The 24033-nt window shown below is 50.7% G+C and overlaps 10 protein-coding genes across 10 annotated transcripts; 6 read left to right on the top strand and 4 right to left on the bottom strand.

Annotated features, from left to right (window-relative positions):
* Positions 1 to 678: 678 nt before the first annotated feature.
* On the top strand, positions 679 to 2001 carry BDV59DRAFT_195441 (putative LPS glycosyltransferase; the record flags this gene model as incomplete). Its single annotated transcript, XM_073692568.1, has 4 exons — positions 679 to 867; positions 928 to 1071; positions 1125 to 1195; positions 1245 to 2001. The coding sequence occupies 4 exons, from the start codon at positions 679 to 681 to the stop codon at positions 1999 to 2001; spliced, it is 1161 nt and encodes a 386-aa protein (XP_073544530.1).
* A 661-nt stretch (positions 2002 to 2662) lies between these two features.
* On the bottom strand, positions 2663 to 3851 carry BDV59DRAFT_210061 (putative solute transporter; the record flags this gene model as incomplete). Its single annotated transcript, XM_073695518.1, has 4 exons — positions 2663 to 2878; positions 2944 to 3570; positions 3615 to 3672; positions 3727 to 3851. The coding sequence occupies 4 exons, from the start codon at positions 3849 to 3851 to the stop codon at positions 2663 to 2665; spliced, it is 1026 nt and encodes a 341-aa protein (XP_073544529.1).
* A 3286-nt stretch (positions 3852 to 7137) lies between these two features.
* BDV59DRAFT_204964 (major facilitator superfamily domain-containing protein) lies at positions 7138 to 8357 on the top strand (the record flags this gene model as incomplete). The annotated part of the gene is made up of 4 exons (XM_073694557.1): positions 7138 to 7646; positions 7717 to 7860; positions 7919 to 8065; positions 8123 to 8357. 4 exons carry the CDS (start codon positions 7138 to 7140, stop codon positions 8355 to 8357), a joined length of 1035 nt encoding a protein of 344 aa, XP_073544528.1.
* A 28-nt stretch (positions 8358 to 8385) lies between these two features.
* BDV59DRAFT_204963 (uncharacterized protein) lies at positions 8386 to 9164 on the top strand (the record flags this gene model as incomplete). The annotated part of the gene is made up of 2 exons (XM_073694556.1): positions 8386 to 8581; positions 8629 to 9164. The coding sequence occupies 2 exons, from the start codon at positions 8386 to 8388 to the stop codon at positions 9162 to 9164; spliced, it is 732 nt and encodes a 243-aa protein (XP_073544527.1).
* BDV59DRAFT_185813 (uncharacterized protein) lies at positions 9149 to 12633 on the bottom strand. Its single transcript, XM_073690917.1, has 4 exons — positions 11794 to 12633; positions 10322 to 11734; positions 9950 to 10258; positions 9149 to 9892 (listed from the first exon to the last, which is right to left on the bottom strand). The coding sequence occupies exons 1-4, from the start codon at positions 12062 to 12064 to the stop codon at positions 9432 to 9434; spliced, it is 2454 nt and encodes an 817-aa protein (XP_073544526.1). The 5' UTR covers positions 12065 to 12633; the 3' UTR covers positions 9149 to 9431.
* On the top strand, positions 12634 to 13102 carry BDV59DRAFT_185809 (uncharacterized protein). Its single transcript, XM_073690916.1, has one exon. The coding sequence runs from the start codon at positions 12713 to 12715 to the stop codon at positions 13013 to 13015; it is 303 nt and encodes a 100-aa protein (XP_073544525.1). The 5' UTR covers positions 12634 to 12712; the 3' UTR covers positions 13016 to 13102.
* Positions 13103 to 13130: 28 nt separating this feature from the next.
* On the top strand, positions 13131 to 13647 carry BDV59DRAFT_103544 (uncharacterized protein). Its single transcript, XM_073686472.1, has one exon. The coding sequence runs from the start codon at positions 13317 to 13319 to the stop codon at positions 13605 to 13607; it is 291 nt and encodes a 96-aa protein (XP_073544524.1). The 5' UTR covers positions 13131 to 13316; the 3' UTR covers positions 13608 to 13647.
* Positions 13648 to 15155: 1508 nt separating this feature from the next.
* Positions 15156 to 17802, top strand: BDV59DRAFT_103547 (Zn(II)2Cys6 transcription factor). The gene is made up of 3 exons (XM_073686473.1): positions 15156 to 16040; positions 16092 to 17260; positions 17316 to 17802. Exons 1-3 carry the CDS (start codon positions 15399 to 15401, stop codon positions 17602 to 17604), a joined length of 2100 nt encoding a protein of 699 aa, XP_073544523.1. The 5' UTR covers positions 15156 to 15398; the 3' UTR covers positions 17605 to 17802.
* Positions 17803 to 17992: 190 nt separating this feature from the next.
* hxt8 (putative MFS monosaccharide transporter (Hxt8)) lies at positions 17993 to 19995 on the bottom strand (the record flags this gene model as incomplete). Its single annotated transcript, XM_073694555.1, has 12 exons — positions 17993 to 18119; positions 18169 to 18274; positions 18333 to 18446; positions 18495 to 18634; positions 18685 to 18814; positions 18863 to 18872; positions 18918 to 18969; positions 19021 to 19449; positions 19501 to 19691; positions 19738 to 19799; positions 19852 to 19879; positions 19933 to 19995. 12 exons carry the CDS (start codon positions 19993 to 19995, stop codon positions 17993 to 17995), a joined length of 1452 nt encoding a protein of 483 aa, XP_073544522.1.
* A 1597-nt stretch (positions 19996 to 21592) lies between these two features.
* BDV59DRAFT_204959 (60S ribosomal protein L44) lies at positions 21593 to 23772 on the bottom strand (the record flags this gene model as incomplete). Its single annotated transcript, XM_073694554.1, has 6 exons — positions 21593 to 21632; positions 21687 to 21871; positions 21938 to 22030; positions 22847 to 23319; positions 23378 to 23639; positions 23695 to 23772. The coding sequence occupies 6 exons, from the start codon at positions 23770 to 23772 to the stop codon at positions 21593 to 21595; spliced, it is 1131 nt and encodes a 376-aa protein (XP_073544521.1).
* Between the last annotated feature and the right edge of the window lie 261 nt (positions 23773 to 24033).

The following is a 24033-nucleotide window of genomic DNA, read 5'->3' as shown; positions in this document are numbered from 1 at the left end:
TGTAGCTTTGGGTAGAAGGCGTGATCAACCGTTCCGGCTCTACGGTAGAAAAACCACATTATCACAATGTGTGATTACACTACCATATGGTCATAATATTCAGTCGGAAGCGGCGCGGGGTGGGATTGCATGGCTAACTAATTAGATAGAGCAAACAACTCTAGTTCATCCCAGTCCGGTTGGAATGGGTATACGGTTCCAGAGTGACAGAGCAAGGGGCGGTGTTCAAGGAAACGCAACGGAATGCTTCGATCCAACTTTATGATATGTCGTTTCAGGTTTTCTGGAATCTCACAACCAATTTCGGAGGTAGCGAAAGTAGAGAGGGTGCAGAGTTCAGCAAAGGAGCATTCTTCAGCATGGACTAAGGTCACTACGAATCCGTTTCGACTCATTCACTATGTGTCTCTGAAAAGGTTACTTCACTTAGACATGGACGACGAGAACCCCAAAAGACCTAGTGACCCGCTTTCGTCCTAGGATTTCCTATGAAGAATTGTCGCATTTGACATAACTGTCAGCGAGCAGGAAGACAGGAGATAATGGAGAGAGATTCTGATCAGGTGGCAGCCGCCGGATTTGTGAACAGCTCACCGAGATTGTGTTACAACCTGGTTTTTCTGGTCCTTCTATCTCAATTGCTCCCTCTTGCCTGACTCAATTCTCAAATTTGACAACATGTTCGTGAAAGGGCGACGAAGTCTCAACCTTACAAGAATTCTTGGTTTGGCGTTGGTTCTCTGTATCATCGTTTATCTGCTTGCGCCAAAGCTTGATAACCTCTACTGGAACAAGGATTGGCCAGCAAGCTCCAGCAACGCCTTTAGCGATGATTTCCTTTCACGTACTCAAAATGAGACTCTAGGTGTCAGCATCCATCAAATCTCATACTGCTTTTTCTCAGTGACTAATCCATCTGGATTCTAGTTCGAGCATATATACGCTATTGGATTGAAAGAACGAACAGACAAGAGAGATTTTCTGACTTTAGCTTCCTACGAAGCTGGTTTCAAGGTAGATTGGATTGACGGAGTACGGCCGGAGAGCCTAGATCCAAAATCTTTGCCTAATGTGTGCACTATATACTTAATGCCTTGTAAGTGATATGCTGATCTTACTCCCAGGGAGTCAACCTCACGACCATGAAACCAGCTGCTGTGGCTTGTTGGCGCGCGCATATGAATGCATTGAAATTGTAGTAAGACTCTTCCCCCATTCATTAACTTACTAATGCGAGAGCACAGGGTCCTTGAGAACTCTTATACTACTGCTCTTATCCTGGAAGACGATGCTGATTGGGACATATCAATTAAAGTACAACTTCGAGAATTTGCTCGAGGAGTGCGTCAGCTTAATGGAGACCAACTTGCACCAATGGAATTCCCCTACGGTCTGAATTGGGACATCTTGTGGATAGGAGGATGTGCGTCTGGCCCCAGTGTCAATGAGACAACTTTTTTCGCCATCCCAAATGATCCAACTGTCCCAAGTGGCAAAAATCGAGACGGGTGGGGTGGACCACTCGATGAATGGAAAGCAAAGTACCCTGGCTTGCCAGACGAGTCCACCCGGTATGTATATCAAGCTGAAATGGGATGCTGCACGTACGGATATGCAGTCTCAACCAAGGGCGCAAAGAAGATTCTCGCAGCGCTTTCTGTCGATCGCATAGACTGTGCTGTTGATAATGCCATGAGTGACCTGTGTGCCGGCACCAACGGCTATCGACAGCTGAAATGCTTTGCTCCGTGGCCGAATTTGATAGGGACGTATAGACATTCTGGTCCAGCATCGCGGGATTCTGACATCGATGTTGGCTCCGAGGACACATTTCATGAGGCTGTAGCACACAATATGGTGTACAGCACTCGACTCAACATCCATCGGCTGATATGGGGTGAAAGTACAGTATACTCGCAGCACAAGAACAAAGAAACAGGTAACATTAGCGAGTTAGACCTGGGAGGCTTTGTTTATCCACGGGGATTTTTGGTCGGTTAGTTTAGTGTTTTAGTCTACTGCCAAAGAGATTTGTCCTCCTCAATATGTTCGCGGATATGCATTTATCATTCATGCTCATATTCTGGTCAACTTGCAACGTGACGGGCTAAGGAGTTTGTTGATGAGGGTGGTAGATAATACCGTCTCAGATACTGGTTCATGACTCACTTGAAAACGGAATCATAGAAATGAACGCCTCTTTCCTACCTACCAATCTCAGTCTAAGTCCGTCCAGGCGCTAATATCCTAAAACGATAATTATGATGAAAAGGTTACATTCACTGTCTCCTGCGGACTGCCTTCGGAACCGCCTGAGATAACTTAGGATACGCACTATTCGTGAATTACTGCCGATGCTATATTTTCCTCTTGGTGAAGCCGTTGGATATATTTGCTTGTCCATCTACGCTGTGGATTTATCCCTTTCGACTGTGTCATATTCTAGAGAATTGGGGAATAATAAGGGTGTCCGAGTCGACCAGAGTGTAACGTTTGCGAGTTTGCGAGTGGGTTTAAAGTACGCAATCTTTGGGGAGGAAAATAATGCTTTAAGTCCAAGTCCTTCCACACCACCGTATCCGGCATTCGTTCACGCCAACTATCTGCGGCGCCGAAGAACCACTGACATGTATCTTTTTGAACTTCGGGTTAGTTTCTTTAGTTAAATTTCGAGGGTCACGACATACAATGTCATTCCTGTCAAGGCCATGAGGATGCCGGCAATGCTTTCCCTGGAGATGGGGTGATCACTCCAGGCCCATCCAAGCCCAATAACTATGCAAGTTTTCAAATGACCAATGACAGTGCTGCTGACAGGACCAACAGCATCAATGATGAAAAATTGAGACAGATTCACAAGGCAAGCAAGGACACCGCTCTGGGTGAGAAGTTAGCCGTTTTCAAAACTGTAGGTGGTAGTGGCGCGAGGATACCCCGACGTACCGCCAGGATAGAAATGCATAATGATGCTGAGAGAACGGCGGTTGCGGATGGTTTTTCAAAAAATGGGGCCGCACACAGAAGTACAACTGCAGCCATTGGTGCTTGGTTAAATAAGAGCTGCACACTGCTGATTTGAAACTTCCGGTGATAATGTCCAATGAACGCGGTATAGAGGGCACTTGCAATGACTCCAGTAAAGGCGAAACCGGCTCCATGTGATGATGTTGTGATATTACCATTTGTTTTAGATAATGAATCGTAGTAAGAGACCGTTCCGACTCCGATACACAGCATTATGAGAGGTGCAATCGACGCCCTGGGGATGGTTGCTCGGTAGAGGATGAAGTTCAACAGCGCCGTGAGTGGTGTAAGAAGCAGCCGGACGAGCTGGTAGAATATGACTGATGAGTAGGCTAAAGAGAGATTCTGCAGAATCACTTGGAGACACATGATAACAGCAAGATGAAGAATTTGATGGACGGGTACTCGCTTTGCAGTGAAAACACCACAGCAAGACCGTGATGCAACCCACAAGCAGACCCCAGTGATAAAAAAGTGATAACATGCGAATATAATCTGGCAATTATCAAATGCTCCGCTGGCAAAAATGGATTTATTTGTAAATACCTGGCTCGGATTAGTACGTTTCCATTTGAGGGAGAGTGTCTTACAATTGAAACTGTAGAGAGAATGTTTACTATGACCCAGATACAAAGACGGACTCGGGACCTGAAAATACTGTAAGCATATGAGTTCAAATCGGGTAAACAGAAGGTAACATACCAGCTCTTTTGTCCTATTTCACATTCTTCTGTATGTGCCGGAGAGTTGGGCCTCGATCTGAATAGCCGCAGAGTGGACCACCCAATGTCCTCCCTTTTTGGAATTTTGCTGGGAGAAATTGTCATTTTTTTAAGTTGGTATATGTTTAACATGGCAGAGAGGTGGGTTTATATTCTTGGTGACCGACCTTGGGTGAAAGACATGCAGCTCGTAGCAGCGTAGTATCCTCTGTGGTTGGGTCAGCCGTATAAGGTTAGAGACATCTAAAAATGCAATAACCATGTGGCATGTTCGACTTTCCGGATAGATTGTTACTTAATATACGCTTAGACAAACGCCACACGATTGTCGAATCCGGAGGCGTATGTGACGAAGCATTGTACGTCCGGCATACTACTTATCAACCCTATCAACATTCAACCCCGCTGAAGCGTATATTCCTGTCTAGCCCATATGAAGCTGTCAAGGCTAGTTTAATTGAGGTTGGTTCTCAACTTGGAGCTGTCAATGATGCCGAATATTTTCCAGCCGAAATATATCACAACAGCTGATTCCAAATGCAGAGAGGTCTCAGTTACATTGGCATGGCACATTCCTCTCGAAGCTTCATAGCTTAATGAAAGAATTGGGTCTCTGTCGACAAATATATTGCGGGATTATTTTACATACTTAGAGTTAATCAGATTATTTTAATCCATGCCGTCAAGGAAGCACTTTGCTGCAACGTGGCTAGTTCAACTTTATCATCCTACCTTCTCCAGAGTATTGTACGTTGGTCACGCAATCAATATAGAAAGCGCCCCTGCCCTATGTGAGTCAACAACTGCGCAGCAGCTATGTAATCAGACCAGCTATTTGAATTATATTAACTCACTATTAGTACAACTATATCTTTACCAGCTGGTATTACTTATTTCCTCTGCCCGCACCTTTTCTGCCAACATAGCCTAACTTCTCTGGAGATTTTCGATACTGAAAGCCTCTGGAAGTGTCAAGGGGACCTACAGATGGCCACTCATGTACTTTTGTTGTTACTGACACTTGTATATCATTCGCCAGCAACTCTTCCCGGCCATTCGGCCATTTACAGCAGATGAATTTGAATTTCAGTACAACCGAACAGGAGACCTAACAGACACCCGCCATATGGGGTTAATACAGTCGTTGGACGAAATACAGACAATCTCGCACTACAGATTACGTGAATTTATCACCATCAGCGGACGACTCGCTTCTTATCTATATTATACTACATTACACAGGACATGGATTCTGACAGGACTCATAAAAGCGCCTCAATCGTTTTCTTTCTTTCTAAGTTAGATCTCGGTAAAGGATTTTTTGCTCTTTCTTTCAAGGGGCTTCCCTCATACCCGTCCGTAAATGTAGAGGCCTCTTTAAAACATTCTAATTCAGAAATCAACTACTATGTCCGTTGTATGGAACTAATTCTTTATTCTGTTTTACATGTTTAATATACGTATGGAAGACGTTAATTACCCTGGATCTTCGCTAAGGGGACGGGACATGTATGCTACCATCAGTCTAAGTCAAATAGGCAGGAATCTAGGTGACTAGGCTGGTTCATCTTCGTTATCTTGTGAACTTTCAAAATCTTTTCATATGCTATCGACCATTCTCATCATAATCAGGAAGATAAATCAAATAGATAGATCTGAATTCTTTCCTTTTTTCATCGTTTTCCATAGACTATTAGTATTAGACCTATTCGAAGTTGTTGTCGTTTTCTAGTTCATATCTGGGCAGTGCGAGATTTGAAAAACATCCCAGGGGTTATATTTGTAGAGTTGCCGAAATATATACATTGCCCCATGTTGCTGCCTTTAGCACAAATAACGCATCTTTAGTTGTATTGTGTAATGCCGTGTGGTTTGCACTTAGTCCAAGAAAGGATGGATCTATCGTCTTGGGCTGGTATGAATCTTGAACTGCCATGTAAAAGAAGGAATTTTGAAGGTATAAAGGGTATGTCATGGTGGTGAAGGGGTTTTGGTAAAATCCCGCGTAGACTGAACCATATGTCAAGGAAAGTTGAAGGGGGAGGTCATTCGGACCTTGATCACGACCTCCACAAAACAAGTAGCTCACCGTTATAGAGAACCTAAGTACTCGCAATCCCTCAAAATTTGCTATTTATTAAGGTTTATTGGAATCTGGGAGACGCTGGTTGCATATTCTTTGTGTCATTCTCTCCAGTAAGTGTTAGAATGCGTTAGGACGTGACGCACTAGTGTCCTACCCGGCCCTAAGGCTGGTTCTCATAAGGCCTCCAGATGAAAGCCAACTTGAGTTTCATAAAGTACAGAAAGATAGTGATAAAAAGGGATGAAATGCTTAAATTCACTTGATAAAGAGAATGGGCGAATGAAGATGGGTGAAGTGAAATAAATGGGTCCTTGACATGTGTATGCTTCATATCGATCAAGATGTCTCTGCTGGGTAGTTAAGTTATCGTATTGGTTATCCCGGGATAAAAGGCATCAGATCGGATTACATTTATGCCATCACCTAGGACACAACTACCCCTTCCTAAGTTCTTGTCGTCAGAAATTATCTTGCCCCCTGCGTCTAAATCTTCAGCTTACCGCCGTATAACACGTGGAAAAGGGCAAGGTTTTGCTGCCTGCACCTACTAAAACTTATTTCTCTGGTTATGGACCTAGATGCAAAATCCTGGATGTTTCGTGTCCAACTGGGAATACAGGATCCTGTAGGCTAGATCGTTAGAGCCGACATCCCCCTCCTGTCCACGAAAACGCGTTGTCCAAGCTGAGGCCTGATTTGTAGTTGCAGTGTCCACCCTGACCAATCTGAGATTCCTTTCCGTTTTCCAATGAGTGGGGAAAGGAGCCATACTGAAACTTGCCGCACTAGCCGTGGCAATCGGCTGTCTGACTACGCCATAAAGAGGGGTTGAGATGACCAGAGAGCTCTAGAACAAGGTCACTCACTTTGGGGTGTTTAAAGCTAGAAAGGATGAGCCGAGCTCGACCTCGGGAATGAGGTCCAGGGCCTTTTTCTTTAGTGTTGAACATCCATTGTTGGCTTCTTAATGCGCTCTTCTGGAGTCATGTTAATGGACTATATGTTGCCTGACTCAGATAGAAATACGCTGAGAATATCTGTGGATACAGACAACACGGCTCAGAGTGACTGCGAAGGCCTCTCTTTATAGGGTTGAAGCTAGAAAGTACGTCATCGGAAAAGTACCAATATGATCCAAGGATCGAACCCCACCTACCCCGGATTCTGGAGTGTGGGGTAAAATAGTCAAAATACTAGTCAATATCGTACTAGCTACCAGCCCTGGCTATAAGAAACCATATCCCTATCCTGGCAGTCGGTGGGTCAACTACTACCATCTTGATCCCAATCCCCACCGCACCGGCAATGACTACCATTCAGACATTTCACTCCAACGAAAAGGGCCCAACACAGGATCATCCCCCACAGCAGCAGGACGACGAGGACGAGAAACCCCAGGTTTCCGAGATTAACGATGCTTCCAACGAAGCACTCTCAGAGCCTCAGGCCATAGTCACGGTCTGGACTTGGAAGAGTCTGATCGCCTCCATCGCTCTCTCGGGGCTCTACGTCGGCTCACAGATCCCGATTTACTTTGTCGGGGGCGAACTCTCATTTATTGTGGCCGAAATCGGACATGCAGATGCCGGGTCCTGGATCACCGTTGCATATACCCTTCCGCTGGCGGCCGTCGCGCCCTTCACAGGCTACCTCCAAGATCTTGTTGGTCGACGGTATGTGACGCTGGTTGGGGGCATCTTCCTGATGCTCGGTTGTCTGCTAGTGGCTCTGGCCCATTCGTTCAGACAATGTCTTGTGGGCATGTGTTTTGCAGGTGCAGGGGCCGCCGTGGGGGAACTGGCTGCTCTGGCCGGGTACGTCAATTGCAGCCCCTCCGATTGACTTGAACCGCACAATAAGTGCTTACGGAGATAATACATTCAGTGTAGCTGAGCTAGTTCCGGTGAAGAAAAGAGGCCTTCATCTGGCATGGGTGACCGGGTTCGTCTTGCCCTTCACGCCGTACGTGTTATACTGCGAGCTTCTCTCAACACATAGCACATGGCGATGGGGGCTATGGATCTGTCTGTACGTCCGCGTATCTTTGTCTGACGCACCACTCATCATACTAACCACCAAATTCCAGTATTTGGTGCGGTTTCTGGTGGGTCGTCACCGCCCTGTTCTACTGGCCTGAATCCCAGACCCGAGCGAGAGGCGCTGCCGCAAAGCAAATCCTCAAACAAATCGACTATATCGGCGGCTTTCTTTCCATTGTTGGAACGGCCATTCTGTACGTCTGACGCCTCAACCTCCTATAGTGTGCCCGTACTAATAAATAACAACCCAGACTTGTGGCCCTCCAAGCAGGCGGCTACTCGCACTCCTGGCAAAGCGCATACGTCCTCGTCCAGCTGTTGCTCGGCGTCGCCCTCCTCGCGGCATTCGTGCTCTGGGAGTGGAAGTTCTGTAAAGACCCCATGATCCCGCACGACATGTTCTCTGGACAGCGCATCGTCGCGAAGATGTACGGCCTGGCCTTCATCGCAGGCAAGAGATCATTCTCCTCTCTTCAGCTGCTCTGAAGACATACAATCTGACATACATGCAGGAATGAACTTCTACGCCATGCTCAACTTCTTTCCCCTCGAATACCGCGAAGTGTTCAATCCGGATCCAGTACGGGTCGGCCTGCGCGCATTCCCGGCCGGAGTTGGGACGACGGTGGGCGCAGTGTTAGGAAATGCATTGTTAACATGGTTCAAGGGACACAATAAAACCATCCTTGTCATAGGATGCTGTATGATGAGTATGTGTCTCCTACCATCTAACGCGAAACAAGTCTAATTAGCGCAGCTGCGTTCTCCGGCGCTCTCGCTGCAGTGACGCCTGAACGGGAGGGTCTCTCGATAGCCCTGGGAACCATGACCGGTCTGGGCGTCGGTCTTGTGCTCGTCCCGTCAATCACAGTGGCTGTTACTGTGACGCCAGATCACACAATCGCGACATGTGTTGCACTCTCGCTCTCTGTCCGGGCCATTGGGGGTGCAATCGGATCCGCCGTCTACTACAACGTGTATCTCAACAAGGTCCAGACATATATCCCGCAGTATGTGGCTGAGTACGTTATAAAGGCGGGTTTACCTCCAGGCAATGTGAAAGGGTTTATTGAGACTTTTCTCGCCGACCCTACGAAGACAGAAGGCATCCCCGGTGTTACAGAGAAAGTGATTGAGGCGGCTACAATTGGGACTAGATGGGCCTATGGGAAGAGTCTCGAGTATGTGTGGTTGTCGAGTATTGCCTTTGGAGGCTGTGCGATGCTGCTCTGTTTGGCCGTTGAGGACATTTCAAAGTATATGACCAGTCGAGTTGCTGCGCGATTAACTTAGGTGAGATGAACCATATGCCATGTCATTATGATAGGTGTGATGGGATATTTGGAACATGATCAATTGAAGCGCTCGTTTGGATATATAATGTCAACTGTAGCAACATAAAAAACTTAAGGCCAATCAGATCAGACCATACACATATAGGCATCGTTAACAGGTCATCAAATCATAGCATCGTCAACCCTGAACATGGCCTTATCCCATCCATCGTGAAAAGAATAAAAGAGAAACCAAAATGGACAGACGTACACAGATAACAGAATATTACACAAAGAATTTATTAATACCTTTCAGCCAATCCTCAAACCGATCCGCCAATAGATCGTCACCACGTTGAGGCAAGAGTCGACCCTGAGAATCGAACCGGTCGGGAAGCTCAATTGTGGCATCCGAATCAGATTCAGGCTCATTGCGTTGTTTTGGTTTATTTTCATGTTTTTGCCTAGAAAAGGAAGGATAATAGTTGTCATGGGTTTCATGTTCGCGTCCATATCTACCCCGAGACGAACGATAGTAAGGTTCTGCAGAGGAGTTACGACGGCGACGGCCATGAGAATGCCGACGACTATGTGCGCCGAGTGATTGAATAGTAGAATCACTGTCATCTGTCTCGTACCCCGGATCCATGGGGCGGCGCAGGTCAAAAGCCACTGATTTCGGCTGCGGGGGTTGGCTCTGAGGTCTGCGTTTCCGGGAACGAGTGTGTTTTCTTGATAAGTTTACGCCTGACGCAATATATGTTAGCGTTGTTGCTGGCAAGAAGGATCCAGTCCCTAACCCACCATCGTACATGCGAGATTGGGCAGTGGCAGGGGGAGAGTTCCATGTAGCACTCACATTCTCATCTGCCCTCCGGGGCCGAGGCGCGTACGGCTCCGGCGCCGGTGGAGAAGCGTAGTTGTATGGCTGGGAAGCACCGGGTGGCGGAGGGTAGTCGGCAGGGTTATACGGAGGTGCCGTTCCTGCAACACGAGGAGCGGATCCAGGAGGGGGAGGGAAGTAATTGCTGTTGGGGTAGTACTGGTTATCGTGTGGGCCATAGGGTTCAGAGCTGTAGGAATCCTCGTAAGGCTCATGGTGATCGGTGTAACCTGTGTACAGAATGTGAGCTCGTTGTGGTCATCTGGTTTCTGAACGCATTGGCAAAGACTTACGCGGCCTATCCGCTTCCTTGTCCCCTTTCTTGCGGTCCTTGTGCTGGGAGTATTTGTGAGCAGCATATCCGACTCCGGTGGCTGCCAGAGCGGCTTCAGCCAACTCACGGGGTCGGCTGTGGTGTCTGCTGTGACTCCTACGCCGACGATGGCCATCGGACTCTGATGAGCTGCTTCTATAGCGCCCTCCGCGGCCCACACTACGACTGCGACTGCGACTGCGTGCGGGATGTCTTGAGCCAAAGCCTGCGGCATCCCGAGCCACGAGATCGGAGGCATCGGAATAGTAGCCCTGTTGGCTCGTGGGTCTGCCGTAGTAATCCGCAGCAGGGATGCTTCCCGCGACCGGGTGCTCTCCATATTCAATCAACCCCGCGGAGTCCCGAGTCGGGTCGGGGTAGATGTCGGAAGGGGCTCTGCTTCGGGATCGGGAGCGGCGCCGCCCTCGGTGACGGGACTCCTCTTCCTCCTTCTTATCTTTGTGCTTTTCATAAAGTCCTGTTGCGGCTGCTGTTCCAAGGCCTGCCGCAACCACCGGAAGAGCTTTCCGCAGTCGACTATGCGAACGAGAATGCTTGCGTCTACGCGATCGCGAGCGACTACGTGCCTTCTCTACCAGACCAGCGACAGCGGCACCTGCAAGGCCCGCACCAGCCATATGCTTCCGACGCTGGGACTCGCTTCGTTTCTCGTCCCCATCGCGCGTGGACCGCGTGGACCGGACTGATGCCGAGCGACGATGTCGCGAGCGGCTCCGTCGATCGCTGTTAGACTTGTTGCGAGCCAGGGCGACAGCCCCAGCGATGGCTGCAGCACCAAGCCCAATTTCAGCCAGGGTCCTTGCGCGCGAATGCGAATGGGACCGACTGCGACTGCGTCGGGAATGACTGTAGCTATGATGATGGTGTCGGTGGTGGGATCGTGCGCTGCGGTCATCATCAAAGGAGTGGGAGCGATGGCGACTCTTGCTCCGATAGTAGTCTCTGGCACGCGAGGCAGCATTTACGGCAATCGCGCCCAGGGCGCCCGCACCGACATCACGGCCGACGCGACCCATCCCACTAGACACATCCTCACCCTCCTTCTTCTTATGATTCCGCAGCAGTTCGGCGGCGCCGATACCCACCAGGGCCCCCTCAGCCATGTGGCGTCGGTGGTGGGGGTGGTCATCGTATTCCCGCGTCTCTTTGCGGATGTAGACCATGCTGTCGTCACTGCTATAGTCCTGGTCATCACGGCGACGAGTCGTCTGGGAGATGGAATCTCCCGGGCTCAGTTCACGACGCAAACGACGGTCGTCATCATATTCGCGCACCCTACGGTGGTAGTAATAGGCTGGTTCACGGTCTACCTCGGAGCGGTGAACGACCTCATAGTCGGACTCGCGCGGATGAGCGTAGACGGGAGCTCGCGCTGGTGGAATGGTTACCGGGTGATTCCTAGGGATGACAATCAAAATACGAGAGACTCACGTTCGTAGTATTCTCTTTCGGAGCGGTAGTCATAACCGCGAGAATCGTAGTCGACCTCACGGTCGTAGCGGGACAACATGGCGGAGTCGTCGCGGTCGGTGGATCGACGGATGACGAGCTCTCGCTCGCCGGTGTAAGGATCTTCGCGGCGATAGACGAAGTCGCGATCTCGATCGTCCTCGGATGGAACGACGTAGCGCTTGATAGTGACTGGTGAGCGGGGTTCGTCCCAGTCACGATCTCGCTCCCGTTCTCTGTAGACGTAAGACATGAGGTGGGTTCGTCAGGGGAGGTAAATGCGGGAGATATGGAACGAATAAAGAAACGTGGTGTGACAAAGAACGATGCTAATAGTCAAGTGGGGTAATCAATAGAGATGACAAATTGTATGCGTTGGACTAAATTATGGGAGGGAATGAAAGAAGAGAGATGGAATAGATGAAGATAGTGAAACAGAGCAGAGAGAAGGCAAGTCGAGTCCGAAGCCAAGGCGAGATGATGCGAAGGAGGGGCAGAGAGACACAGGCACGAGGAGGGGCGAAGGATCGTAGCGAGAAATAGTCCGAGAGGACTAGTATGAGGGGATCGACAGGTGGATCCTGAGGTGATCGGGGGTGTCCGACGGATGACGATGGGGGTGTTGGTGGCGAGAGGATGCAGATGAGAGATGAGAGATGGCGAGATGGAGGATGGAGAGGGAGAAGGTGAAGAGACAGAAGAGAAGAGGATACGCACGTGGGACCCCGTGATGTCGAGCGTGATGAGAACAATTTCCTTTCTGGTTCCAGCCCTACAGGAACTTCACCATCTGAATCAACACGATGCTTTCAGCTGGATCCATCCAACATCGTCTACTGTACGCCGGGGATTATATTTATATCTACGTGTTGTTACAGGACTTTTCCTCCTCGACATAATCATGACCTCATCAAGAACCACGCGGACTGCGCCCCATTGCCCGGCCTTATGGGGCGCTTTAAGTGGTGACACCGTCTTTCCAGCCTCTCTAGCGCATACTTCGCGTTTGTTTACGCTCTTGAAGCAGCGGTGGAACAAGTGGGGGGCACCGCCGACTACCATGGAAAGGCTTCCTCACATCGTCGGGGGCGTGGAGGGTTTAAGTCCTCAACCGTGGATGACGCACAGCCCTAAGCGACTGGCTCCAGAAGGGAAAGCTTCCCGACCTCAGCCGCATGCCGACAGTGATGACAGACAATCTTGACAGTGGGAGTCAGTGATCCACTGGGTTTACTTCGTTTCTAATGACTCGGGCTTTCGCTTGGGTCCCCACTGGGCCCCCAGAAGACCCCAGAAGACACGGTCGTCAATACTGATGACTTGCATGGAATCACCCCATACTTCTGCTACCACTATACCACAACCCAACTGCCGAAGGTGCAAGAGATAGGAAGAAATCCTCCGAAATTAACTGCCTAGCTCCTTACCCGGATCGACGTCACTAACCGATCTTCCCTCCGTCCGATGCAGGATGCGCGAGCCTTTTTTGCCACGCGACAGACTGCATGGGGTGGGAAATACGAGCCTCCAACGAAATCGTTCTCCGACTATTCGGAACTAGAATATTGGCCCCCTCAGCCACACTAATTCAGCCATACCTGACTTGCAGGGTTTCCCCTACATGTCGTCGGGTGCAATTTCGGCTTTACTTCGGACTCCCTCTCCCTCCGCGGTCCGACAGCGCCTTTCCTTATCCTACGCTCTTGTCACTGTGCTCTACCTTCCCCCTGATCCTCCCCGATGTCACGACTTCCGACCGGCAAACTTTGTTAGTTGCAGGAAGGCCACGCGATTAGCCAGGTGGGAAATTAATTGGGCGTCCCTAGGGCCGACCCAGGGAACTCCAGCGATCCGTGCCAGGTCCCATCTTCCGTCTTAGGGACGTTTCCCCCATCCGCATCGGGGATGGAGAACGTTAGCAAACTCCTTCTTTCTCCCTTCTAGAAGCCGATCCCCACGACGATCATCGTCTACCTCCAAGATCCCTGTCTGCTGGATTTGATTTTTTTCAGCTTTTGGGTCTTTTACACCGCGAAGATCCTGCGTTCTCCCTGGCTCCCCCCTTGCACCCCATGCGCACATCCGTTTGCCCGGCTTCCATTTCTCGGATCGACAAGACGGCTGTAGCAGTACCCTGGCGCCATTGGGGATTTTCCGACTCGATGATTTCCGTAGGAAGAGGACACAGGATCGTGCCCGAATGAAAAGTCAAATCTGCCGGCTACTTTGCTCGCGGTTGTTGGACCCGGCAACGTGGCCCAGAACGAGTTCGGTCCATTCCGTCATTTCGCTGATGCCGGCCTTCTTCGGCCTTCCCTTTACTGTGGGGGCGCTTCCCCGGAGGGATAGCCATACTGATCTGATGTGCTATTTTCACTATTGAGGTGTAATGCTACGTATTCCTCTCCAGGTTCCACTGCAGCACGGTCGGGGCTAAGCCTCCTGAAGGGCTCCAATGAATATGTCGCTTTATTTATCGGAGGTATAATCGGCTTTTGATGACCTGCGCATGGTTCGACGCAATTTGGAAGTATAGCATTCGAGTAGGGAGTACTCTATCATTACACGAGAGCAAAATCCCATGCAGACCGCTCTGCGACCATCAATCGCAGCCCCGACAAGCGGTCATTCAGCCCTGGTGGTACCCACCTAGGGAATGTCACAAGGGAAAGGTGATGGAGCGATCTCACTCGTGAAGACCCCTATGCTACGAAGTTTCAAACTTTTAATTAAAAAAGACACTAACAATATTCAAATCACGATGCCGATCATATCGCGTGGCAGCCCGCCCCGCCCTTCCGATCCACATCCGTTCGGTCTATCGGATTCGCTTCTGCCCTGGCGATGTGGTCGGACCTCTCCGTCCACATCTCTCTCCCTTTCTGCCCCCCAGCTCAGTGGGAAAGCTCCTCATGCAAGGAAGGTCAATTCGTATCATGTCTCGCAGGAGAGACATGGCTATGACAGGCAGTCGTCCTTGTTCTGACACAGGTGACAAGATCTCTTGAGGGCTTGCATGGGTTGCCGACAATAAGCAAAAAGGCCTAACCGGATCCGATTCCTGCAGTAGTGCGTGGCTAACAGGAACCGAAAAAAAGAAAGAGAAAAAACTAACGTGCTGCACTAGGGTCTCTTAGCTCATAAAGGACTATCCTTCTAGAAGACACTTGCATCACCTGCTGTTCCGATCAGCTGTTTCGAGTGGGTGCATTCTAGCTCCTTTCGTTAGATCGGATCTGACGTCCATTCTGCTGCAGTCCGCATATTCATGACCAAAAAATTATGAAACTAAGGAAAAATCATTTCAATTAATTAAATGGAGAGAAAAAAAAATGTCAATCATTCTGGAAACCCTCTCCCGGATCCTCAGCACGGCATCTTTGCCTTTAAAATGCACTCTCGTTCTCCCTCCTCATGAGAACCATTGTTTATATCTTTACCGTCCCACCCTCATGAACCTTCCTGTCATTTCTTTCAATCCCCACTGAACTCGTTGACATCTCTGCTTTACTTCTTTTCCTCCCTCTTTCACACACCGTGGGTTGACATTGGCACCACTCAAGACCCATACATACTTCCCCCTCATTATGGCAAGTCGTCCTGCTGGCAAGCGTCTACCCATCAGCTGTCAGGCCTGCCGAACGAGAAAGATCCGTTGCTCACGCGATGGACGGCCCTGTCAAACATGCGTGCGTCGGGGTCTAGGTGCAGAAGATTGCATCTATCTGGGTCAGCCTCGACTGTCTGCCGAAAACACCACGGCGGCTGATGCTGCCGTCCAAAATGAGCTATTAGCGCGCATTCGCAACCTCGAGGACCTGCTGCACAAACAGGTTGGTTCACAAATAGGCGATCCGCTATCTCCACAGACGTCTCCTAGTGCTACTACAGGGAGTGCCTCTGAATCTGACGGTACAGTACTCGCCGCGTCAGATTTCCGTAGCAACCCACTTCCCAGCTGTGTGGGTACCCTTCAGAGTTTCGCCGCAGGCTATGTTCGATATCAACCACTTGCTTCGCAGTGGAACTCGCCATTATTGTCTGGTGGCTCCATAGTAAACAATAGCAACTCCCTTCCGGATATCAGCTCCGAGGTCCCCGAGGAAGACGATGATTTGCAGATACCTCTGGGTAGGAATGCTATATCCCGAGAAGAGCTCCTGGCTATCTTGCCCCCAGGCCGATATTGCGACGCCTTGAAGGATGTCTACTTCCGCGTTTTCTCTCCGGTATGCTCATTTCTATTATCTCCATACACAGTTTCTGACGCAAGTTCATAGCTATTCCATATCCTACACGACCTAACCTTCGAGGCCGAATATCAACAGTTTTGCCATGACCCGAGCAGTGTTTCCACCTCATGGGTTGCCCTTTTATTCACGATCTTGAGCATTGCGGTAATAGCGCTGGATGATGACGATCCCCTCCTTTTGGATCTCGGTCGCGAAAAAACCGTCAGCCGCAACGTCAAGGCGTTGTCCTCCCGGTATCGCTCTGCCGCGCTACGTTGTCTCGCCGCAGATGGAATTGTCTCCCGTCACTCCATAAACTCCTTTCAATCCCTCGTCCTCCTCAACTACGCTCGCATGCAGCGTGGCCTCACCTCCTGGACTCTGACTGGGTTTACTCACCATGTCGCCATCTCAATGGGCTGTCACATCGACCCGGAGCGCTTCGCCCTTGGCGCTATCGAGCGCGAGGAGCGTCGCCGCGCCTGGGCAGGACTCACAATGCTCTACACTCTGCAAAACCACTCCTTCGGAATTACGGTCCCCTGCATGCTGTCTCAGGACGTGAAACCCCCGCTAGACATTAACGACGTGGACCTCCTGACCAGCAGCAGCGAGCCCAGCGGCGGTCCAACCCAAATGACCTACCTGCTACTAGAGGCACGGCTGACCAAGATCGCCGGTATGATCCGCGAAGCGCTATTCAGCTTCCCCGTGCGGTTCTCATTCGCGCAGATTGAGAGTGAGATCCTCGCAGTCCGCGAAACCTGCGACAAGCGCTACCACCTTGACAACGGGAGCCTCGAGCCTCTCCCCACAACCCACCAGGCCAACCTCAACATCCTCTACAGCGATATCCACCAGCTCTTCCTCTTACTCCTCCGCCCAGGCCTCTGTCGTTACTTGCAGGGCGAGATCACGCCGGAAACGTGCGCTGCGCGCGCAAAATGTGTCACCTCCGCCAAGGCCTCGCTGGCCATCTACCAGAGCCTCTACGACACGCCACAGTTCGCCGCCTACAAGTGGTATAACAGTGGCACAGGAAGTTTCCACGCCTTCCACGCTGCCATCGTTCTCTCCGTCATTCTCCTTTACCCAGACAATCAGTACGAATTCACTGAGATCAAGGATCTCCTCTGGAACTCGCTGGACGTCTTTGCCGCGTTGTCCAACCGGAGCAATTTCTGCAGCAAAGCCGTCCCCGTCCTCCGGAATATCATGTTCGTCCCAGCCCTCCCCCTCCCTTCTTACAATCCACACTAACAGTGAAACCAGTGACATGGCCTGTTCGCGCAGCCAACAAACCCTCATAGCGATGGACGCCTCCAGCGTCGGCGGCATGATCAGCCCAACGGGTTCATCCACCCCGGGTAGCGGGCCGGCCCCGACCCCAGCGCCATACACGACGTCCTACCCGTCACCGACGGTGGAGTACGCGTGTGAGGAGCTCTTCCTGCTTCTACATCCGCAGCACTGGATGAATGCGACGTGCGTTCCCTGGGACGGGTGGGAGTTTCTCGCGCAGGAGCAGCAGAAACATGCCATGCGGTCGGGGCTGGGATAGATCCCCTGCCTGGTGAGAGACAACGACCTTTCAGAGCCATTGACCATACATGAATGGGTGGGTGGATGGATGGCTGTCCGGCAACCGACGCGGTGTTGCGCCGGGCTCGGGCCGGTAGGATTGGGACTACGCCGGATCCGAATGAGTTTGATTGCAACGGACAAAGATACTACCAGAGGAAGGTCGACGGGCTAGGCTCTGTGATGTGTACCGGACATGTCGGGACGATCAAAACTACGATTAATGTTACGTACGAACCAAGCAAACGGTCGACTGCCTTTCGGGATGTCAATATCAAAATGAATTGAATGCTTCTCCGTTCATTCGCAATGTCGTCTTGTAGTTGTCTGCCCTGCAATCCTGCAGTAACATGCTATCCAATCTATGACTATGCATCTACATTCTCGACGGCCCGTGCCTGCGGCTTATCCTTGTCATCTGCCGTCTCCCCTGGGGCAATGACCTTATCACCGAAGGAGGCAGCGATCTCTTCGAGAGTCTTCTGCTTTGTCTCCCTGTGCCAATTAGCCACAGCTTGTGCAATATCAAAAGGGGATAACATACGGGAAGTAAAACCAGGCGATCACTAAGAAAAACAACGAACAGGCGACGAAGACATAGTAGTAATTCTCGTGAATGTTCGCAAAGGCGCTGGGCCCCGCCTCGGTGACTGCGGTACATCAGCCTTCTCTTATCTTCAGGGACATTAAGCACAGGAGACGACTTACTGGCCACATTCACGATAAAATGCGATGCTGAGGCCAAGCCCATCACTTTGCTCCGCAGGGCGATGGGTAACACCTCTGCGCCGTAGAGCCAGGTGGTACTGTTCAACATTCCGTCTAGTACGTTTAGTCAAACTGGCAGACGAAAATATGGGGAGCTCATACAGTAGCAAACAACGAACAGGTAGATTCCCAAAATGGCGAATCCCTTCCCGACACGGTTATCCGTGTTCTGAAATACGTGCTGCATGACGGCAGCGTAGATCTCGATGAGGACGATCCCTCCCAGACCAGCGAGAAGCATTCTGCACAAGCATCAGCGATATCCTTTCACAGAGCATGACTCGGGACATACTTCCGTCGACCCCATTGATCGGTGAGATACTTGGTCGTTAGGGAGTTTGTGAGGAAGGCGACCGTGCCGTAGACAGCTGCGAGAGCCAAGATGGTGTGCGCGTCGATGCCGAGAGACTTATACAAGATAGCTACACTTACGTATTAGTATGTCCCAGCGACTTGAACGAGCGACTTACTTTGGTAATACTAATCCCGTTAGCTGTATATCTCGCAAGAGAAAGACGCACATACCTGAATAACGTTGACACCCGTCAAACTCGTCATGGTCTGCACTGCAATGGACCTACACCGAGTCAGTCACTAACCCAGCCATCACAACATTGCCAACACTCACACCATGACACGAGACCGGAACAACTTAAAGATCTCCCGGTAGGAAGTGATCTCACGCTCCATCTCGTACTCAATCTGCGCCAGCATCAAGGCAAATTCCTGCTCCGTCTCAACGACATCCAAGTCCCGGCGAATGCGGCGAAACTCGTTCCGCGCCTGCTCAACTTTGCCCGTACGGATCAAATACCGCGGCGAGTTCGGCATGAAGGTGACCAGTCCACAGAACATGATCACACCCCAGGGGATCTGGATCCCCAACGGAAGCCGCCACTGCACGGGGCCATACGGCGCAAAACTGCACGCGTAACCGACCCAGTTCGACATCATCGTGCCAAACGAGATGCCGCAGCCCGAGATGCCTCCGATCAGACCACGATACCGCGGGTCGGAGATTTCGCTCAGGTAGATTGGGACTGTCGCGACCATTCCTCTGTCCGTGTTAGCACTTAACTGGGCGCTGATGGCATTAGAAGTGTCTCACCCAACGGCGAATCCGGCCAACACCCGTCCAGCTAGAAACATCCCAATATTGACCGAGGCAGTCTGGATTACCGTTCCAATAGTCACAACCACGCACATCATCGACATGAACCGCAGACGGCCGAGTTTGTCGGCGACGGCGGTTTGCGTCAGGGCCCCGACTGCTTCGCCGGCGATGTATACAGCGACGACCTGGCGGTGGTCAATAGGTTGTTCTCACAGACAGCAAACGACCTACTGCTCCCGTTAATCCCTCGGAGGGATTCTTCATGTAGTCAATCCAGCTCTGATGGGCAATCGCTGAGATCCATCAGTAACTGACCCTTCGCATGGTTACTCCGAAAGCACTCACTCGTTGTCGCAATCCCCGTATCAAATCCCTATTCACGTATTAACCCCCATGCATCCCACGCACGATATAGACTCGACTCACGAAAAGAAACGTGCCGATAGCGGCAAAAAGCGCCACTCCGAATGTATACCAGCTGCCGCCCATATTGACAAAGATACTGATGCGTCCTTCCTCAAACCAAATCGACGCAACGACACAGCAGCTGCTGGAGCTTCATATATGCTGTAACCCCCACGGGCAGCCCCAAAATAGGAAATTAATCAGCGTTGCGGTGAATGAGTAGCAACCGAGGTGCTACTAGCAAGCCACTCGGAGGACGGCCGATCGCATACCCCGGATGAGCGGGGAAGGAAGTTGAAGGATACGAATAATGCGGGGGGAACTTCCCGCTGGCGGGTCTTTTGCAATTCCTGGCAAGAAGAAGGAATGGCACGATATTGGTTTGTCGGGGGTATCCCGGTGTCGATGATATATAGGAAATGATGGGATGCATTATTAGTCGGAAGTCATTTCCATTGCATGCCCTTTTGATCCCGAAACGTGTACGTATTTGTCAAGTCTTCTTCTTGTATTATCGATGGGATGGTCGTTGTCTTCGGAATGGTTTGATATAGTGATAATGCCTGTTCAGGGTAGTCCCAAGCCTTGATATCTCCTTTTCGTTGCAGCTATACTCTTCATCAAAGTATTTCCGCTTTTTCAGATACATGGCACTTGCGAGGTGCAAAGATCTAAAGCGGCCGGTCAGAATGTTCTTGTCAGTCCCTGGCCTCCATAATCGTTTAGACTAATTGGTCCACATGTTGTTTCTTGCAAATTCCCGAGGTGACAATAACACTGTACAACTTTGAAATGCGAATTGTTTATAGCCAAAAAATCAAATGGAGCTGTGCTGTCTTTCCTGGAATCATTTTGGTAGTAGTTCAGCGGCCGGTGTTCTGTTCATTTGCATCGTTCTCTACCAGATAGTGTCCGGAAGAAGAGATGCAGGGACTCTTGCCATATACAACATTAGATTCACGAATTGACGTTATGCGCAATTAACGATCCTTCAAGAAGGGGATCTGACGAATTCGAAAATATCATCGCTGCCTTACAATTGTTACTCCATTCTTCCTAGAGTCGTAGTCACTGTTGGACATGTCCCCAATAATCTGAAACCAATCCAGACCTGTATCTTATCGATTCATTCGCAATGGAATCAACTACTAGTCCTTATCTCCCTAGTTCATGGCGACTAAACCTATGGCGAACAAACTGTCTATAGAGTATGATCCTCATCCTGTGCAAGGCTACGAAACGCTGCCTTATCTCGTTGCTAGTGAAGGCTCCTCTGTCGGGGTCTCCACAACACACGGCTGTCAATAACGATATCAGATCTGGACAAATCCTAGGAACTAATAGCCCAATCCAGAATCCCTTGGTAGCTTTCGAGCTCATTTCATAAGGACTAGTGTTGAGTTGCTAAGATGAAGCAACTTCCCAAGACCAATTCGGTAGTCTCTACGATGGTTCTGGCATACCTTGTCCCCACAAGAACGTAAGATGCACTACGAACCCCACGTTTACGGTGGATAGAGAAATAAATTCGTCAAGAGACTCATCATCTAGGAGCCATATATTCTCTTTTTTTGAATATGAGATCCTATTTCATTTTCCATTGCCAATGTCATATGCCCTCCGCCGGAGTTGCGGTGTGTGCAATGCAGGAAACCCAGAGCCGAACAAGGAAATCGCAAACTTAGAAAACAAGAGCAGCACCCTTGGTCTTCTTGTCACCACTGTCGAAGTTGTTAGCACCAGGCGCTGGCAACAGGAGAAGGAACGGAACATACCCCAGCTCGAAGTGCTTGCAGCGCTTCAGAGCGAGCTGCTTCTTGGTCTTGCAAGCAGTGCACTCGAGACGCAGGACGATCTTCTTGGTGGTCTTGGCCTTCTTGTGGAAGACAGGCTTGGTCTGACCACCATAACCGCTCTGCTTGCGGTCGTAACGACGCTTACCCTGGGCGTACAGGGAGGCCTGGACATCGGATGTATGAGCATTCTGTCGCATCGGCACCGGTCGGGGTTTTCAGTTGGTATTCACCTTGCCAGCCTTGTACTGGGTGACCTTGTGCTGGGTGTGCTTGTGGCACTCCTTGGACTTGCAGTACGTCCGGCGGGTTTTGGGAACGTTGACCTGGAAGGAGGAAATGTATCAGCGTCGAGTCACTAGGAGGGCCGTGCTTGTGAATGGGGATCTGTCCGTCGGAGAATGATCGATCTGCGTAGCCAGTATTTGTAGTATGAATGAGGTGAAGCGAAAGCATTGTCGCAGCGGTCCCTCTGACCTATCGCACACAAGTGGTCGTCGTTTGGTCGCGCTGAGGTATCTTCGTCTCATTGGTTTTCTTCCCGCGTCCCCGGACAGATTCGACACAACCGACCCGTCAGACTGACATTTTGTCGTTCTCATTCACGCCTTCTTCGTTCCATCGTACTGCTGTCTTGGTGTTGAGTAAAGCGTCGTGGAAACCGCTTCGTCCGCTGTCCGTCGTCGAGAAACGATATCGGCTTTCGTTTGGCACCTCATTCGCGAAACACGGCACGGTCGATCGAAAATCTCCAACATCCAGAGCGCCCCGAGGGTGGCATTGACAGGCACAATCAACGGGATCAAAAATCTTACCATTTTGACTGACTTGGCCGGATCGCGAAGTTGCTGGTCGTTGATTGTCTCTTGTCGGGGAAGATCGAGTTCGGCTGGCCGTGGGTTGTGGGATTTCGTTCGCTTAGGGCCCTCTTTCGGGCACCGCCTAACCGCTTTGGGAATCCCGCCAAGACCGCCTTCCGTCATGCTTTTATTCCTTTCTGCCTGGGGCATCACATCACCTCTTCACATTTGTCTATTTGTCTATCTGATCCTCTATGCATACCCTCGACCCAGGAGAACATCCTTCCCCCCTCCATACCATGACGGCCCTGTCGACAGTGCCAGCCCCTTTTCTTGTCCGACCCGCCATTCCCCCCTCGACGGCGTCTCTCGCAGCCGTGCATTAATCTGCTCCAACTTCTCAACCAACTCCTTCGCCTGCACGCCCTCCTGGGTGATGAATCGGGCGATGGTGATATGCGCCGATGGAACAATATACCTGGGGTTCATAATGAGACCAAGGGCGGTGACCTTGCCGAACAGATCCCGTCGCAGGTGGTGATACGTGTATGAGTCATCCTGCTTGCCGTCGGACAAGTGTGTGTCGGTCTCCTCCCCGTCGGCGGGTATAAAACTCAAGGCCAGGGCCGCTGCGTCGTAACTGACGACTGGCTTGACCAGGCGCGTGGGGTGCGTGAAAGTGTAATCGATCAGCTCACTCAGCGTCCCACTCTGCTGTAGATGGGAGACGAACGTGTCGACCTCCTCGGGCGTCCGACTACTCGCCATCTCCAACGTAGTCATGTGTAGATAATCCTGTGGCGTATACCACAGCGCTAGCTCTGTGTCAGCAAGAGTCGATGAGCGGTTGCACTCGGGGTTGACATGACTCACTTGGCGCTACATCACGGATGTCCTGCTGGATTTCAGCCACCAGGGCCCGGATATGCTGGGGCGGTCGAGCGTAGAAGTTCAGGTTGTTCCGGTTGTCTTTAAAGGGCGGTCCTCCATTTGCCGTGCCGTTCATCTCTTGTGCGTGCAGCCTGGACAGCGTCCCGTCGACCTGCCATCCGGGGAATTCAGGGCTGAGGAGTTTTGCCTTGTACTGGGCATTTCTGTCTGTCCGGTGGTGCTCATATCGGGCTTGAATGCGTGTCTAGCGTGTGATCGGTCAATGTAGGTCTCAGACCATACCATTGAGGTGGGAATACCGGGTCGTCCTGGGAGTCTATAAGGAGCTGGTCAAAGGGGTTGGCTTTCTGCAGAGATGGATCACCGATCTGCGACATTGTGACTGTCTGTGTGATGGTGTAATATGCGATGGCTGAGAGGGTCTATAGGAAAATGAAATTGTATGGCCTGTTCATGTGTAGGGATCTCTGCATGAGAGAATATAAACGGGACAAGCGGGGAGATATATATCGTGCAGCCCTCAGCACCGCAAACAAGCCAACATGCAAGCCACAGTCTGACCAACAACCGCCAAAGAACTCTAGTCCTACTGTCCCGACTACCAAACCAACCTCACCACGCTTCAAGACTGCATAACG

Source organism: Aspergillus ambiguus, assembly GCF_047715705.1.
Source record: "Aspergillus ambiguus strain CBS 117.58 unplaced genomic scaffold BDV59scaffold_38, whole genome shotgun sequence".
NCBI lineage: Eukaryota > Fungi > Ascomycota > Eurotiomycetes > Eurotiales > Aspergillaceae > Aspergillus > Aspergillus ambiguus.
Note: the sequence above shows the minus strand (reverse complement) of the source record. Positions and strands in the feature narration are given on the sequence as shown.

Coding starts and splice junctions, on each gene's coding strand:
- BDV59DRAFT_185813 (XM_073690917.1), bottom strand. CDS start 12,064: ATGTCTTACGTCTACAGAGAACGGGAGCGAGATCGTGACTGGGACGAA. Junction 11,735..11,793: donor CGAAAGAGAATACTACGAAC/GTGAGTCTCTCG, acceptor CCATTCCACCAG/CGCGAGCTCCCGTCTACGCT. Junction 9,893..9,949: donor CCAATCTCGCATGTACGATG/GTGGGTTAGGGA, acceptor ATATTGCGTCAG/GCGTAAACTTATCAAGAAAA.
- BDV59DRAFT_185809 (XM_073690916.1), top strand. CDS start 12,713: ATGACCTCATCAAGAACCACGCGGACTGCGCCCCATTGCCCGGCCTTA.
- BDV59DRAFT_103544 (XM_073686472.1), top strand. CDS start 13,317: ATGGGGTGGGAAATACGAGCCTCCAACGAAATCGTTCTCCGACTATTC.
- BDV59DRAFT_103547 (XM_073686473.1), top strand. CDS start 15,399: ATGGCAAGTCGTCCTGCTGGCAAGCGTCTACCCATCAGCTGTCAGGCC. Junction 16,041..16,091: donor ACTTCCGCGTTTTCTCTCCG/GTATGCTCATTT, acceptor GCAAGTTCATAG/CTATTCCATATCCTACACGA. Junction 17,261..17,315: donor CCCGTCCTCCGGAATATCAT/GTTCGTCCCAGC, acceptor CAGTGAAACCAG/TGACATGGCCTGTTCGCGCA.